At 40.1% G+C, this 17,310-nt stretch overlaps 1 protein-coding gene across 1 annotated transcript in view; it reads left to right on the top strand.

Moving 5' to 3' along the window:
• Positions 1 to 17,310, top strand: part of C12H1orf21 (chromosome 12 C1orf21 homolog) — a 211,764-nt gene that overhangs the window by 176,730 nt on the left and 17,724 nt on the right. Inside the window, exons 4-5 of the mRNA XM_027935032.2 lie at positions 2,062 to 2,138; positions 12,068 to 12,128. Coding sequence (XP_027790833.1) covers positions 2,062 to 2,138; positions 12,068 to 12,128 — 138 coding nt within the window. The remainder of the gene's footprint in view (positions 1 to 2,061; positions 2,139 to 12,067; positions 12,129 to 17,310) is intronic.

Below are 17,310 nucleotides of genomic sequence, written 5' to 3'. Positions count from 1 at the left end.
ATACATGTAAATCATTTTGAATAGTACCCGACTTATAGTATGTGTTCAGTGTTACTGTTAGTTTTGGTGAATTAAAAATTAATACATTATGAATGCATAATAGAAATATTTTGTAATTGTGTGTGTATGTGTGTGTTTCAGCTGGGGCTTTGCCCCTCTGGTCCTGGGAGTACATACCTGTGAGTGATGCAGTGCTGAGGACAGGTGGTCCTCTCTCCTGACTGTCCATTGAGCCACTGTTGTCTGGGAAATTTTTTCTTTGCTTAACAACTACACAATAGGTATTCAAGGAAGATTTGATGAGGCAATGTAATTATAGTCTTTGCTTTTAATAAACTGAATAACAATAGACTACAATTGTATATCACTTAGATTCTTAGAGTTAAGAATACAAGTTTCCTTTCCTGTCACGGCAGTTTTGAAAATTTTGGTATCATCATTTAAGCTCACAGAGTTTGGGAGATGGGCTGTGGATGTAGCTCAGTGGTTGAGCACTTGTTTAGCATATGCCAGGCCCTGGATTTGGTCCTCAGTACCATGAAAAAATAAAAATAGTTTGGAGATTGGGTGAATGGAGAAAAAGGATCAGGGTCTACCATCTCACACAGACCCATTTTCGGAATTGAACCTAAGAGGACAGACAGTTTAAGGGAGAAAATATACAACTTGGAAGGACATTTGTCCTCAGCCCTGCAGGGAGCTATTTTCATCTTTTTAAAGAGAAGTAAATTGTTTGTTGACAAAGTCGGTCAGTCTGCCATTATCTGCTGAGCACCTTCCATGAAGAGCCAGGCATCCCAGCCCCCTGTGGTGGGTAGAGAGGGACAGGCCCTGCCCTTCTAGAGCTAGTGCAATGATAGTTTTCCAATTTCTTCCACCTGTTTTGTAAAAGACAAGATAGTTCATTACATCAGCAGCAGAGGAGGCAGTATATATTTCACACTTCATAAATGCTCCTGAAAACATCGTTAAGTTTAATGTAAGGTTGGGAAGATAGGAGACACGACAAGAGAATTATGGTAGTTTCTTTTCCTAGAAAAACATAAACAAAATTACCACATGTTTTAGAGAGCTGCAGATAAGCTCATGTTTGATGATAAATAACAACCACAGCATAAAAGTCATTGGAACTTCATTGGCATAACTACCTTCAGATTGTCTTGGGAGAAATAGGAAGGTAAAAGAGTCCATTTGGGGACATCTGTTCTACTTGTCATCTCACGTCCCTCCACATGTGATGATGTGGAGCTGGACCACAGCAGTTTTTATTCCTCCCCATAGACGGGGTCTTAAATCATGGCCATATCTTGAGTTCCTTGAATATCTGTTGTCACCTGTTACCGAGGGTCAGAACAGTCTTTGCTTTTAGTTGGCGGGTTAAGCTTTGTAAGGAAATTTGAAGTACTTTGAACATTTCCCAACAGAAGAGCCATGTAGTCGAGGTAGTGTGCTTCCTGATACGTGGCACTTTATGATCTGAGAGCATCTCTCTGCCATGTGGCTGGTATACTGAGAATAAAGAAATCAGATAAGGTGAAAAGCCAAAGAAATGCTTCTTGCATACAGTCTAGAATTGCATTTTATTAATTCAGCTGAGTTCAATCCCACTACTTGTTGTGGGGTGAAAAGAGTTGTTATTTTTAGTTGTGTTCTTGGCCTTGTCACAGCTGGGGACTTGTGCAAAGTTGATGTCCCTGTAACTACAGTTTGTCTTTCACAAATAAAACACAATGAAGTCCGTTCACCTGGCCAGTGACCCTGACTGCTGCTCCTCTTTTTGACGTGAGAACCTTCTGTTCTTTGACTCTCTGGCTATTAGAATTGAGGAGTTGAACACTAGCGGCACAGTGTTTTCTAAACAGTCATGGCTGTTATAAAGCTAATTCCTCCTTCTGGACAGTGTTTCCTGTTAAAATGTCTGGCAGGCTCCACCGTGTTGTGTGACATCTTTGCAAGGACTCTTGTCCTCGTGAAGGAACCACTTTCTGTGATGAAAATTCATGCTATGGTTTAATTGCGGATTCTGATCTTGTCTCGTATGTTTGTGTTTGTGTGTTTCAGGAAAAAAGTGCCAGCTCAAATGTAAGACTTAAAACTAACAAAGAGATTCCTGGATTAGTTCATCAACCCAGAGCAAAGTAAGTTCTAGTTCCGACTTTCCTTATATTGTTTTTAAAGCTGAAATTGTTTTCAGAGTGAGCTCCATTTTGCCTACCTGGTAATAAAGACTTATTATAAAGCTTTAGTAAAGCAGACAGTGTGGCCCCAAACAGAATAGAGAGTCCCCAAACACACAATTCTTGCGAAAGCTGACAGTTCCAGGCCAAATTGAAGAAAAGAAAGAGAAATAGCTTCATGATTGTGGGACAGAGAAGAATTTTGAGTAAGACGCAAAAGGTGTCAATTTTAAGGAAAAATCAATGTACTACCCTGAAATTAAGAACTCCTACGTATCAAATCAAGAGAGACCACAAAATGGAGAAGACCATATAAATGACAATAACTGGGTTTCCAGAACATAGAAAAGAATTCTGCAAATGAATAAGGACAGAGACACTGTGGACCAACAGGCTTAAGACACCAACTGCCATTTGAAGGAAAAATGTGAATGGTTAATGTATATGAAAAAAAAATGTTGCATCTTACCACCAGATTTGCAAGAATCAGACATACAGAAAGTTGACCAGGATGTGGAACAAGAGAAATTCTTAACCTCTGCTCATGGGAATATGAACTAGTGATTACTTTGGAAAACCATTTACATTGTCTAATAAAATTGAACCTTTACCCTTCACTCCCAGATGTATTGCCTCAAGAAACTCTTATAACATCCATGCCAGGAGACATATTTTGAAACATAGCATCATTGTTTACATGAGCTTTTGAGGATAAAACCAATGTCTATCAAAAACATAATGGGTAACAAAACTGTGACATATTTTTATGGTGGGTATATTCTACATTGGTGAGAATGAATGGCCCATCCCTACACATTGAGTCAGAGGAAACTCAAAAACAGAATGAAGCAATATATTGTATTTAAGTATAGATAAAACAATAAAGAATAGCAAGGGCATGAAAAGTCATTAAATTCAGAACAGTGGTTCCTTCTAATTGCTTATGGGTAGTGATTATGTGGTTTTTCTTTAATAATTATTTTTAAATGACCAAATAACATATTTTCTATGTGTTTTGTATTTCACAATTAAAAAGTTTAAAAAGGGCTGGAAATATAGCTCAGTGGTAGGACAATTTCACAGAGAGAGTGAGGTTCAGTTCAAGCCTGGGGGGGTGGTGCGTGGGAAGCATTTAAAGAAGTAGTAAAAGAAGAAAGATCCTCAACTAAAAAAAGAAGAAGAAGAAGAAGAAGTCATATCACATGAAACACTTCCGAGTTTCCTCTGACTCAATGTGTAGGGATGAGCTATCCATTCTCACCAATGTAGAGCATACCCACCACAAGAACATGCCACAGTTTTGTTACCCATTATGTTTTTGATGGACATGGTTTTATCCTCAAGAGCTCATGTAAACAATGATGCTATGAATGTTTCGCTACATTTCTTTGATGAATGGGGCACTTAAAAATATAATTATTGATTACCAACAAATGACAGTCCACAAATATTTTAATAAAATAGAGAATGCATTTTTTTAAGTTAAAAATAACTAGTAGTTTTCTAAATTGTTCTAGAACTGACTACCTTGACAATGAAATGTACTTTCTGCAGCCAGGAAGCTATCTCTACTGTGGTGTTTTTGTTAATCAGCTCTTCATCACTGTGACCAGAATACCCAATAAGAGCCGCTTAAAGGAGAAAACAGTTATTTTGGTTCATGGTTTTAGAGGGTCAGTCCATGGCAGGCCAAATCCATTGCTCTGGGCCAAAGATGATGCGAGCATCATGGCAAGAGGGCATGGCAGAGGGGCACTGCTCCACTCATGACATCCAGGAAGCAGAGAGGGGGAGGAGCCACAGGGAAGATGTACCTTTCCAGGGCAAGCCACTGTGACCCACCTCCTCCAGCTGCACCCCTCCTGCTCACAATTACCACCCAGTTAGTCCATCCTAACTGGGATCAGGTTACAGACCTCATAATCTAATTGTTTCACCTCTGAAATTATTAATGCATTAATACAGGAGCTTTGAGGAGAAAAAACTATGCCAGTGTTCCACCTAAATATGAACCAATTACAGGTACAGATGGCATAGTTGCCTCCTACCTCAAAACCAATTTGACTATTACATGTTCGAGTTAATAAGCAAAAGAAGTCATTGTATCTCTGGGCCTTCTAAAAATTTGAAGCAAAAATAACCTCAGTCATAACCCCTTTAACCTAGCTTAATATCTGTGCATGGCCGCAGCCAGGGCCACCTGGGGGGTAGAGGTTGGTGATTTAATTTTTACTTTTGGAGAAAACTGAACTCTTTAAAATCCACTTAAGTGGTTTACAATGTCAGTGTAATGATATCACCTTTTCTTTTTCACCCTTAGGTAAATGTTGTTCTATAACCATGACCTCCCTATTGTGCCTCACTACTAATCACTTTTGTGCACTTTGTCTGCCTTTGGGGACAACAGATATCTGATAACAGCCAGGTCCCCTTTTCATCCACGCCCTCTGAAGATGGGAGAACACAGGCCAGCAGTAGAGTGCTTGATTAGTCTGAGTTTGATCCCCAGCCCTGAAAACAACGACAAAGTCATTCAAGGCCTCTGAAATACACTGTTTTGATAGATTGATTGATTGTGATGCTAGGGACTGAAGCCAGGGCTTCACACACACTGGGCAAGTGCTGTACCACTGAGCTTCACCCACAACCCTGTGCCATTTCAAATGCTTGTCTCATGTCTGACTTACATGGAGCGATTGAATGGGGAGTATTTATTTCTCTGCCCCATTATTTACCTTTGACACACTGACATGGCACACTTTGTAGACTACACTGTGCCGCAGCTTTCAGGGAAGTTTATTAAATTGGCTCATGTGTTTACATTAAAATTATGAAGAAAATCCTCTGTTTTCTACACAGCAGCATGCTCACTTGTGTATGTGTTTTAAACTGAATCAGAACATCGGGTACCTGAAATTCAGCTAAGAAATCTTTCTGGAAGGTCATGGGAAAAGTTTTACTTTTCATCCTCTGACATGTAAAGACTCAAGAAAAATCATCTTTTACGATGCAGATAAATGAGATAAGATAAGGCCGCGGGTATAGGTCAGTGGTAGAGAGCATACACTTGCCCAGTGTGTGTGAAGCCCTGGCTTCAGTCCCTAGCATCACAATTAGAAAATCTTAATGTGTTTTTGAATGCAGGTTCCTAATATTTTACTAAGGAGTTTTGCATCTTTGTTCATCAGGGATATTGAGCTGTAGTTTTCTTTCCTCGGTGTGTCCATCTCTGCCTTTGGTTACAGGATAATACTAGGTTTTCCTAGGATAAGTTTGGGGGTGTTCCCCTCTTTCTATTTCATAGCATAATTTGAGAAGGATTGCCATTAGTTCTTCTTTAAAGATCCGTAGAACTGAGCTGAGAATCTCTCTGGTCCTGGGCTTTTCTTTTCTGGAAGCGTTTATTTTTGCTTCAATCTTGTCACTTGCTACTGTTCTGTTTTGGTTCATGCATATCCTTTTGGTTTGAGTGTCATATGTGTCTAGAAATAAGGAATGGGAGAAAATCTTTGCCAACTACTCTTCTGACAAAGGATTAGTATCTAGATTACATAAAGAACCAAAAGAAATGCCAAAAATCAAATAATACAATCAACAAAAGGACAAACAGACATTTCTTCAAGGAAGAAATGCAAATGGCCAACACAGGCATGAAAAGTGTTCAACATCCTTAGCAATCAGAGGAATGCTAACCAAAACTACACTGAGATGTCATCTCACTCCAGTTAGAATGGCAATCATCAAGAATATAAATAATATAAATCCTGGCAAGAATGTGGGGAGACAAGAACACTTACATATTGTCGGTGGGACTGCAGAATAGTACAACCACTATGGAAATCAGTATGGAGATTCCTCAACATATTAGGAATGGAACCACTCTATGAGTCAGCTATTCCACTCCACTTTTGGTGATTATCCAAAAGAACTGAAGTCAGCATGCTGTAGTAAACCTGCATTTCATTGTTTACAGCAGCGCAATTCACAATAGCAATGTTATGGAAACAGCCCAGATGTCTGTCAACAGATGAAATGATAAAGAAAATGTTGTGTGTATATACAGACTGTGGTATAGGTACCCGGCCATAAAGAAGTTATGTCATTGCTGGTAAAGGGATGGAAACAGAGAGCATCGTGCCAAGTAGGAAACAAGCCAGACTCAGAGAGCTGAGGGATGAATGTTTTCCCTCATATAGAGAAGTGAGAGAGAAATAAGGGATGAGAAAAAGAGGGATCTCACAAAAACGGAAGGGAGAATAGGAGAGGAGAGGAAGGGGGTAGAGATTGAGGAAGAGGTAAAGAACTGTGAAATGAAATTGACCAAATTATGTAATGTGCATATACATATATGTCACAATGCATCCCACTTTATGTGTAATTATAATGCACCAGTTAAAAATAAATAGGGCTGGAGTTGGGTAGAGCACTTGCCTGGCATGTGTGAGGAACTGGGTTCAATTCTCAGCACCACATATAAATAAATAAATAAATAAATAAAAGGTCCATCAACAACTAAAATATCTGTATACATATAAAATTTAAAATAAATAAATAAAACAGATAGAAGACCAGTCATGTAGACAAAGGAGACCAAGGAGAGGAAGGAGGGAGGGAAAGGGTGTTCCTGTAAATGACATGGGGCAGTTTACATTAAGTGTACATGTGAATGTGTCACAGTGAATCCTTCTATTAAGTATAATTTTAATGCATTAATAAACACACAATTTTAAAAATATAAATACAATTAAGTAAGATAGTGAGACTCCCCACACACACCATGAGCAGAAAGACAGTCGCATTCCACAAAGACAGGTAACCCTCATCCCTTCACTTGATGCCAACGTAGGGCACATTCTTAGTAGCTTGTTATCTTGGGCAGGTCTTTGAGTTTCCATTTTCTCAGGCAAAATTGGAAGTGAAAAATTCTGTGTCTAATAAGGCTAGGGATTAAATGAAAATAATGTATGCCCAGTGCTTGGTGAAAATGTCTTTCATAATTAGAAAATAAATAAATAAAGCCCTGTTAACAGGAGGCTGGATAAATGAACCGCACTACACTCACATAATGGAGTGTTAGTCAGCAGTTTAATCAAATGTTCTGCAGCTTTGCACAATGCCAGATAGACCCTAGAAATATATTATTAGAGGAAAGAGTAATTCCTAAAGTATTACACAAGGCTTGGTGCACTCTTTATAACGTTAAAACAACTAAAACGGATAATTGGCTCTTTAAAAGCTCACATAGGGATGCAGGGAAACCAAATCAAAGTCAAGTGACAGAGGGATGGCCACACTGGCATGGCAGAGCACACACAGTGGGGACTAACGCGGAGTTAGCCGTAGCTGGTTGTCAGGGTTCTAGCTGTTGCTTTTGTTTGGGCTTCGGGGGTGCTTATTATACTGTTGAGGTTTTTGTTTTTGTTTTTGTTTTTGAAACAAAATAATTAACTCAGTCAATAAAAGTGAGCTGTGTAGGAGTCTGCAGTGAAATGAAGATTAGGATGAATGTTCCCAGAAGTCCACTTGAAAGCTAATGATGATCATGGAGGTATAACAGGATTCAGGCCAAGACTTAGCAGGAACCCACTGGGTGACTCAGCTGCACTGTTGGAGATGAAGGGGAGGCGAAACTTTACCCCCTGTCCACCCCACCACGGGGGTTTCCAGCCTGAACTGAGTTGACAGATGAACAGGAGAGAAGCACACAGAGAAGCACAATAGCAATGTTATGAAAACATGTACATGTGCCCAGGAGCCCTCATGGGAAAAGGAAGATCCAAAGAAGGAGCCACACCAAAGTGCTTCTACACTAGGTTGGACAGAAAGAGGCCATTGTGGAAAAGAACCTGAAGTACGTGGGGAGACAAAGGAAAGTCAGAGTGATTCTAACAAGGTCTGTTTGTACGGAGTCCTCTCGGCTCTGATTCCCCATCTCTAGTACTAAGAAGACTTCTTTCCTCCTGGCACAGGGAGAGCATCCAGCAATGGCAGTTTTATTTTCCTGCCTTCAGGAAGAAAGGGTGCCCTCCTGCAATCATGGTTTTTTAAGTATCTTGAACTCAAATAATCACTGTGCCAAAGTGGCATGTTTGAGGGTAGTATATTCTTCCATCCTTCACAGGTGACGTATTATTAGAACCTAGCTTCCTCTTTATTGAGGGGGTGGGGGCTTAGGCTTTTATTATTTAGAGACTGTATTTTTTTTTAAATTTGTTTGTTTATTGCAGTGCTGGGGATCAAAGCCAGGACATTGCACATGCCAGGCAAATGCTGTACCCTTGAGCTACATCCTCAGCCCTGGAAACTTTATTTTTTTAAATCATTACAAATGATAGTCATAGATCCTTTAGTCCCAAAGCCCATTTTGGCCACCCTTCCTTAATTTATTTTGCATGAAGACTTCATAGTGTTCTCTCCATAGTCCCATGAAGCTGAGAGGTCCCAAAGAAGAGACTTCAAGGGTGCAGGGTTAGCTCACGGAGTTACACAGCACAACTGGGGACACAGGAGGTGCTCCAGAGAAACATTGCCTTCTGTAAGGTAGAGAGAGTTTCATCAGGTACCAAGGTATAAGCTTTTGTAAAAGATTTCTAGGGGTAATGAATCTCAGAGCCAGGTATAAACTGATGGTTACGGTAAACTTAAGTCATAAACAATTCAATAGCCCCTGTCTGTTTCTTGAGGACAGACAAGGAAGCCAGTAGGCCTCATCTCCTCTCCCCGCCCCAGTCACAACCATCAAATTGCACATTGGAAAGATTTTAAGAATCAAGTTGTTACCCAGGGACAGCTCCTCACAGTGCAGCTTTTATTCTCAAAAGTGAACACTAATATTAATGCTGCTATGTTGATCAGGTTTCCACATGGGAGGATAAGATCTGTGTTTATCCAGGTGAGAATCAATTGATTTGAAGCAGATTAATTCATCAGGATAAAAATTCTATCTCTGCCCCTGTTGAAAAGATTTCTGTTCTTCTATCTGGAATGAACCCATGCAAAACAGGGAAGTAAGCCCCCTACTTTCAGATTTCACCGCACAGGTAGCTGGGACCTCGTGTGGGCATTTGCTCCTCTGGCAGTGTGTACCACACTCCCGGTGACAGCAGAGTTGAGAGCTTGTCTAGTGCACGGGGGTCTGATAATAATAATTCTTATCCAGTTGGTAATGAAGTACTGATTTCAAGGTGACAGGAGTGACCAGTCTAGTGTGTAACTCTGCTCAGTGGGTCAATGACTGGAGAAAAGGCCGGTAGGCATGTTCTGATGCACTCAGATGAAGGAAAAGCAGCCAGCATTTCCATGACGCAAAATCGAAACCACTGATGCTTTTTGTATTTGTGTCACCATCCTGAGGTCTGTGGTCTTCACCTGTGGTCTCCAGCCCTGCTACAGACCCCTGAGCCTGCAATCAGTGATCACAGAGATGGCAGACATGTTTACAGAGTTAAGATGCCCTCACTTGTCCCCCTGAGGTGTGTATGTATTAGTACTCACCAAATGTCGCGGTTTTCATGTTGTGACCATTAAATAAAGAAGCCAATGGAACTCAGTAACAGCCATGGGTGCTTAGCGGTAGACAGGACCTCAGAGACCAGCCTGCTGGCTTATAGATGAGGAACCTGGGACCCCGCATCTCACCCGAGCTAACCAACTGTGCTGCCTCTCTGAAGGGTCACGAATCACATGAATTGAAATAGAGAATACTTTGTCAATTAGTTAACAAATATTTATTGCCTTCCTATTACATGCAAGGTGATATAGCCTAGAACCTCAATCAGAAAATTTTGACTATGAACTCTAAATGACCTAAAAATGTCACTTTTTATGAGGTATCTTGGGATTTCCAAGGGAAGCTATGTACACATATGCTTGTTGATCTATACTAAGATATCTATGTATATCTTTTTTAAAATATTTTTTTAGTTGTTGATGGACCTTTATTTTAATCATTTATTTATATGTGGTGCTGAGGATTGAACCCAGTGCCTCACACATGTGAGGCAAGTGCTCTACCACTGAGCCACAACCCAGCACCATATGTATATCTTAATGCCCTGCCTGTCCGGGGCCTGCAGCCGTCCAGCAACCTCATCTGTCAAGTCTTTGGCTAAGAACAGGAAGGACACCAAAAAGGTGTCTGAGCAGCCAAAGTGCATGCAGAAGGATTCACCTGGTGTGCTCACAGGAAGCCCCGGCTCCTCCCACAGAGCCCTGTGCACTAACTTGAGACACAGCTGAGCAAGTTGGCCAGACGGAGACCAAGCACGGATGGAAGCAGCAGTGGGGGAAGCTGAACAAGACTTACACCTCTCAGACGTGAAGGGATGAGGGGAAAATCTCAAAGGCCAGCAAAGAACTAAAACTCTGGAGTTTTGCTTAGAGGCAGCCAGCTCCACCCATGCAGGTGGCCCTGGCCAGATATTGTGGTGATTTAAGATCACAGGAATGGCCCTGAGTCAGTAAGTGAAAGTTGAGCAATGTCATAGTGGATCCTCTATTAAGACTATACAGTTTAGAAAGGTTTGCATCCAAAGCAGCTCCAACTAAAAAATGCTTTAGTACTTAAGAAAGTAAAATATAAGGGACCTGGGAAGTGGCCTTTCCATCCGAGGTTACAGAGAGAAGACTGGTCACTGCGTTATTATCCCAGACTCTGCTCTGCCTTTCAGACCTGTGTAAGATAGGTTCCATTCCCCAGACAGGACATGGACTTTATTTGAATGAGCATACAGAGGACGGCAAAATGAATGACCAAGTGCTTTGTGAACCGCAAAATGATTCATGGTGTCAGATATTTGCAATGATTTCCTTTTATATCAGAGCTGGTGCTCATGGACGTTAAATCTTGGTTTGACACGTAGGGCAGAACCTCCTCTGAGCCCCACTGTTACAGGAGGCCTGAAGAGTTCTGGGTCACTTTTCCCTCTCCCTGTGGTCCCTAAACTGTGAGGCATCGTGGTAAGGGGACATCAGATGGCTTCTGCCCATACCTGGCTTGAAGAGAAGAAGCCGTTCTAGAGCCCACCTCCACTCCCACCCCAAACAGTACAACCAGTAGGCACCAACAGTACCTGCAAGGAACTCTGCACATCTCTTACCCAGCATCCTCAGCCTCCTTGGAACACTCACAGCTATTTGCTCAGTAGAAACAGCCATCCTTAAAACCATGTTGCCACTGTGGCCCGTCGTGCCCACACCCTTCCCATCCGTGATTGTTCTCTGCTCACCTTGCCTTTGTGGGTTTTGTCCCGACCAACGCGTCCACATCTCACTAAGCAGCTATTCCATAGCATAGGACAGAGAAGGCAAGGGCTGCTCAGACATGCCTCCTGACGAGCTCCCCGGTCCCCGTGCGATCAGTTCCAGACATTCATGGTGCATTCACTGTCACCAGTGCAGAAAGTGATAGGGGGCAACGTGGGGCCATCGCTGTGTCCTCTGTTTGTCTCCATCCCTCACCTGTACCGTCAGCCAGATATCAGGCTGATGCTGATAACCTCTGTAAAATACGCATTTCAATATAACTGGGATGGATTTCCTTTATATGTTACACACAGGGTTGAGATATGCCGTGTTCTGCTTGCCCTTGCTGTATTTCTTTTTAAATCACAAAGACAGGTACCTCCCAGAAACATTACTCTAAATAACATCTGTACACTGAAAGGAAATTGTATTCCTTAAATGGTAGGTACTGATAGACTACTACAAAACATATTTGCAGGATTACTTGTAATGACATTTATCCGTAATATAACTTCAGAGTATTTTAGTGAAAAGGTCTACAATAAATCAATGTCTGCCTCAAGTTTAGAGATTTGCCATTTTTCATTTGAGGGGGTTAGGTTTAAGGAAACATTGAAATATGTGCTTAACTACTGTCTGTTTTTTAGCATGCACATCTCTGAAAGCCAACAAGAATTCTTCAGAATGCTGGATGAAAAAATTGAAAAGGTAAGAAGTAAAATAAATTGATTATATGTTTTAAGGGAAGTAACTAATCATTTTATAAATTAGGAATAAAATATTCTTCTGTCTGTGTTGTAAGGCTTTTTGTAAGGGGATGTGTACAGAGTTAAAACAAAGAGTGTGGGTGAAAATTTGAGAGGTGATGGCATGCTGTCACTCATTAAAGTTGCAATGCTCTGAGTTCTTTAAAAAGTAACCAACCTCGGTTAATTCCTATCTCAGAATAATGGCTTGTTTATGTCCAGCACCCACCTGTACAGTGATGCTATAGGTAAACAGACAGATATTAACTACATTTCACAGACTAGGAAACGGAAGCTCAGGATGCTCTAGTAACAAACCCAGATTTGCAACTCTATTTGCAGTAATTACCCCTTACCCGAGGGTTCCCTTTCCACAGTTTCAGTTACCCACAGTCAAACAAGCTCCAAAAATATTATATGGAAAATTCCAGGAATAATGCATAAGTCTGAGATAATTTTGATTACAATGTGTTGCTATAATTGTTCTTTTTTTATTATTTACTGTTAATCTCTTACTGGGTCCAGTTTGTAAATTAAACTATATTATAGGTATGTCTGTCCAGTCATGCACCGTGTAATGATGATTTGGTCAGTGATGGTATTTACAAGGGTGGTCACATGAGGTTGTCACCTAGTGATTTCTGTCACCTAGTGATTTTTTTTTTAGCTGTCCTAATGTAATAGCACAACACTTATGTGTTTGTGGTGATGCTGCTGTAAATAGACGTACTGTGCTGCCAGTCACATAAAAATGTGGGATATCCAATATGGTATGTAATCCTTAATAATGATCATAAGGGACGGTGCGACTGGTGTATGCACTGCCAACACTATACTCCTTATAGTTATTTTAGAGTGCACTCCTTCTAGTTAGCAAAAGGCTCGCTGTAAAACAAGCCTTGTTAAAAATGCCATGTTACCCCAGAAGCAGCCCCATGCCTCTCCTGCTTACTAAACCTCTTGATTGCATCCAGAAGCCACATCAAGTGGTTGACCTATACCATCTAGGTTTGTGTAGGTGCACTCTACAATCTTTGCATAATGACAAAATTACCTAATGATGCATTTCCGGAATGTGTCTTTATCATTAAGTGACATGTGATTGGTAGAGAAAAACAGAATATTTAGGGTTTAGTAACCTCCTCTGCTTCTGGAATCCACTGTGGTCTTGGAACATATTCTCCATATATGAGAGATGATCAGGTTGAAATTCCAGCCCAGTTCTGTTCGACTCTGTGTTGCTTCTCAAGCAGTGTTTGGATTTACATTGACAGTGAGATGCAGAGTTGATCTGTGTGGAAATGGAATACATAATTTTGATGTCAGATTGCCATATGCTAATCAACTGAATGAAACATGGAATATGGTAATATTGAAGGGCTTATTTGTAGAATTTAAATTCAACACTGCAGAGGAGTAAATTTTAAATGTTAAAGTTATAGATTTGAGTATTACAATCTGCAAACTTCATTCCAAAGAAGAGTAAAATCTAAATTTTAGTATCTCTCACTATGGTTAAGGCACCACAGGCTGATTTTACAATTTTTCAGTTTTAATTTTAATTTTTCTTGCTTTTCATGGCCCTTTTACCTGAGTATTTCTTGTGAGTTCCTAAGTTATGATACATATCACTTAACGGAAGATAATGAAGGAGGTCTTAAATTCATCAATGTCTCAGCAATAGACCCCATTTTGAGGTGGACCCCTGGAAGAATAACCAGTTGTTTAATCTTCTGCCCCTCTAAAACACACAGCAGATACCTCTAATGTGAAAAATAGTGGTGGATAATGAATTGAAATGGTAGTTTAAGTAAAGTGTTCCCCAGTTATGCATAAATATTTAAGATGACTTTTCAGATAGAAAACTTCATCTAGACGCAGTTACCAAGTTTTATGTATTGGTTCAAAAACTGTTTATTTGGCTTGTTGATAACATTTGTTTTAGTGAAGAGAAACATAAAAAGAAATATTTTGCTCCCACTGTAACAATGAAGATCTTTTCTTTTTCTGCTTATTTGGGTTTTTTCCCCCACTAGCTTCTTGGTAATAAAAAAAATCTGCTAGTAGTTAGTGGTAGGCTGGAAAAATTAAAACCTGAGTTTTAAGTTATCTTTTCAAACAACATTGACAAACTTATACAAGGCATTTAAGATGACCTAATCTCTTTCCAGCTTATTTCCATAATTGAAATTCTACCACCTTTTACTCAAAACTGTAGTTCACTTCTTCCATCTGAAATTTGATTTCTCTTTTTCCCTTTGCATCCAGGATGTAGACTATGTTGTGTTTAGTGGAACCAAAACAAAGTTTGTAATTTGATCGTTTACTGGATCATTCCCTGGACAAAGGAGCATTTGTAGATTCAACATAAACAATGTTTCCACTATTGAGTGTGTGTTTTCTGGTGGTGGTGGTGGTGGTGGTGATAGTGCTGTTGCTTGCTGTGCCAGGGATAGAACTCAGGGCTTGTGCAAGGAGTGTGCTAGACAGGGGCTCTACCTGTGAGCTACACCCCCAGTGTCAATACGTTTATAGTTAGAGAAAAGCTGTTGCTTCAGCTGACATGCACCCAGTTGATTTCTACAAGAATTTTCTCTCCTGAGCCATGCTTTTCTGTTTCTCTTCTCTTACCTAAAATTCATCCTTCTGAATATTTTGAATAGGCTATCCTATGTTATAATTTAAATATGAAGCATCTTCAAAAATCAGAATATTGCTTCTTAATATATGTGTTTGGTGTAGTGTCATCTTTGGTGTTTGTTTATATTGCCAAAATTGAAGCTTAGATTCTTCCAGATTTTTTCCTGGGCTTTTTCCATGGTTAAATATTTCTTTGGTCAAGGCTAGCATGAGGACAATCATGAATGTAGCTCAGATATATCCTTTGAGTTTTATAGGGTTGATTAAAAAAAAAAAAAAAGATTAAACTTGCCTAGAATTTTGAGCTGAGACACTGAGTCATGTGAGAGGCCTTGAGTTTTAAGATTTCATCTTCTCCCAGAAATCCTCAGGAATTCCATTTTTCTTCCTTAAATTGCTCAGAAACTAAATCCAAGTGAACTTTTGGAGACATTGTCCTGCCCTTCCTGGACTCACCCGTTGCATTTCCTGGATATTTGTGGGGCTTGGTTCCTGTTTGCCGTCCAAATCCCACCTCTGGATACCAAAGGAAAATTTCTACTCCATGTCCCTCAAAATAGATGTAAAACAGCATTAGTATACAGAAACTGAGGCTGTTGGATGGTTTAATATTCATGGTAAAACTTATTTTGGACTGATTTTGAATTACTCTAGAGTTTGTCACGTGCAGAACTGCAGTTTACTTTTGCACTAAAGTTGGACAAATGGTTTTCTAAGAAGTTAATAGCGACCTTTCCTCAAATGCAATTAAAAAAAAAAAAGATTCAGCATGTACTGAACAGCAAACATTATGCTATTTTTCTAGGGAAAAAATAGGAAATATGGGTTACAAAATAAAGGGGAAACAGTCCCTTTCCTTCACCAGTTCCATTTTTAAAGGGAGTTTCTTTAGAATGTGATTATTTTCCTGGCAGAGGAGTCTGTCATCCGTCACCACCACCTTCCCCACCCTGGTCCCACTGTCGTTGCTGAGATTGTCCTGTGCTCAACACAAGCATCCACCTCCTAAGTCAGGTACTGAAACTTCAGGCCATTAACGAGGCAGTTGGGACAGTTTCTGGGACACTTGGTGCCTTCCACTGTGCTGAAACAGAGGAGGCCATGCCACTGAGCTGCATCCGAAGGTGACCAAGGGAGAGAGACGTGGCCAGAGCAAAGGAAGTTCAAAGAAGCATTATGATCTGCTTGACTTACTTTTGCCTTTCCTTTTTGGAGAATTAAAAAATGAGCCCCCTCATTTCTTTTTATCTTATCATGTTTCACTCTGATATCTATTATTCTATTAGTAGTTGTGCTCAATTAGTTGGGCTCCTAATTTTATCTGAAGTACTGACATTTGCCTCAGTTTGCAGCTTTAAGAAAATGAGTTTGCTGTAGAACAAGGTGGTGATTTTTTTTTTTTAAACTCCAGCCTTTCACTGTATCTAGAGGAGAAAACCAGAATCTAGGTTTAAAAATTGGATCATAGGGGAATTTCTCAATATAATACTAAGTATAGGTAACTTCAGATTTTAAGGTATGCTTTCCCCTGGTACACTTCAATTTATTGGTAAGAAGCTGAAAAGGTCAGTAATTTTTTTTTTTAAGTATCTGCAATAGTAGCACCTTCTACAGGCAAAACAAGAATTTATAGTTTGCTTTATGAGGATGTGCAAACCCATCCAATAACTAGAGTCTTTTGCTCTTGCAAAGAATACCCTGAATAGTAAGTGAGGAATGTCTCAGGACAAGGCTTTTGGCATCTTGCTAGTTTTTCTGAAGCAAGGCTTCTTAAACTTATTGGGCCTTGGGCATCTTTTTTAAATCTTCTAAGAATTACAAAGACTCTCCCTATAAAAATGCATATCGTATCTCAAACACTATAATTTCAGGTTTTATAATTCCATGGAACCTGGCCCAGGAAAGAACTGGTAGCTTTCTTTATGGCACATTTCATTGATGTGATTCCCTTTCATCCAGGGCCCAGCTGTACCCAGGAGCTCAGGTAGTAACCTTATCCATATATATCTTTGGCTTTAAAGAGAATTAGGAAACCTAGTGCAAATGACTCAACACAAACCCACTCTCCTTCCTTTGTTTCTTTCCTTTCTTCTTCTCCTTAAAAACAGTTCACAGTGTGCCCAAGACTGAGCCGTCGGCATGCCTAATGTATCTCGAATCTTCCTGTACCATGTTGAGGCTCTGGCTTTGTTGACTGGAATTATTCAACTTGATGCTCTGAGGAAATGTCTGAGAAAGAGCAGAATTCTAAGTCAGCTGACTTTAAAAGATGTTTATCTGTACAGTCTTAAATCTATTGAACAGTCATTTACATTTAGAAAACATTTGAGTTCCAGAAGTGACCTGATTCCCTTGGCCCCAGAATAATATAGCTGATGAGAAAGGTCATGGTCAATCTGCATTTATAAACTTATTTCAAGGGCTCCTTCTCTTAATATCACATCAGGTCTGTCTGACCCTCATTCTGAGTCAGCAGGTCAGAGGTCAGAGGGTGCTTGCTTTTC

This window comes from Marmota flaviventris, chromosome 12 (genome assembly GCF_047511675.1).
Source record: "Marmota flaviventris isolate mMarFla1 chromosome 12, mMarFla1.hap1, whole genome shotgun sequence".
Lineage (NCBI taxonomy): Eukaryota > Metazoa > Chordata > Mammalia > Rodentia > Sciuridae > Marmota > Marmota flaviventris.
Note: the sequence above shows the minus strand (reverse complement) of the source record. Positions and strands in the feature narration are given on the sequence as shown.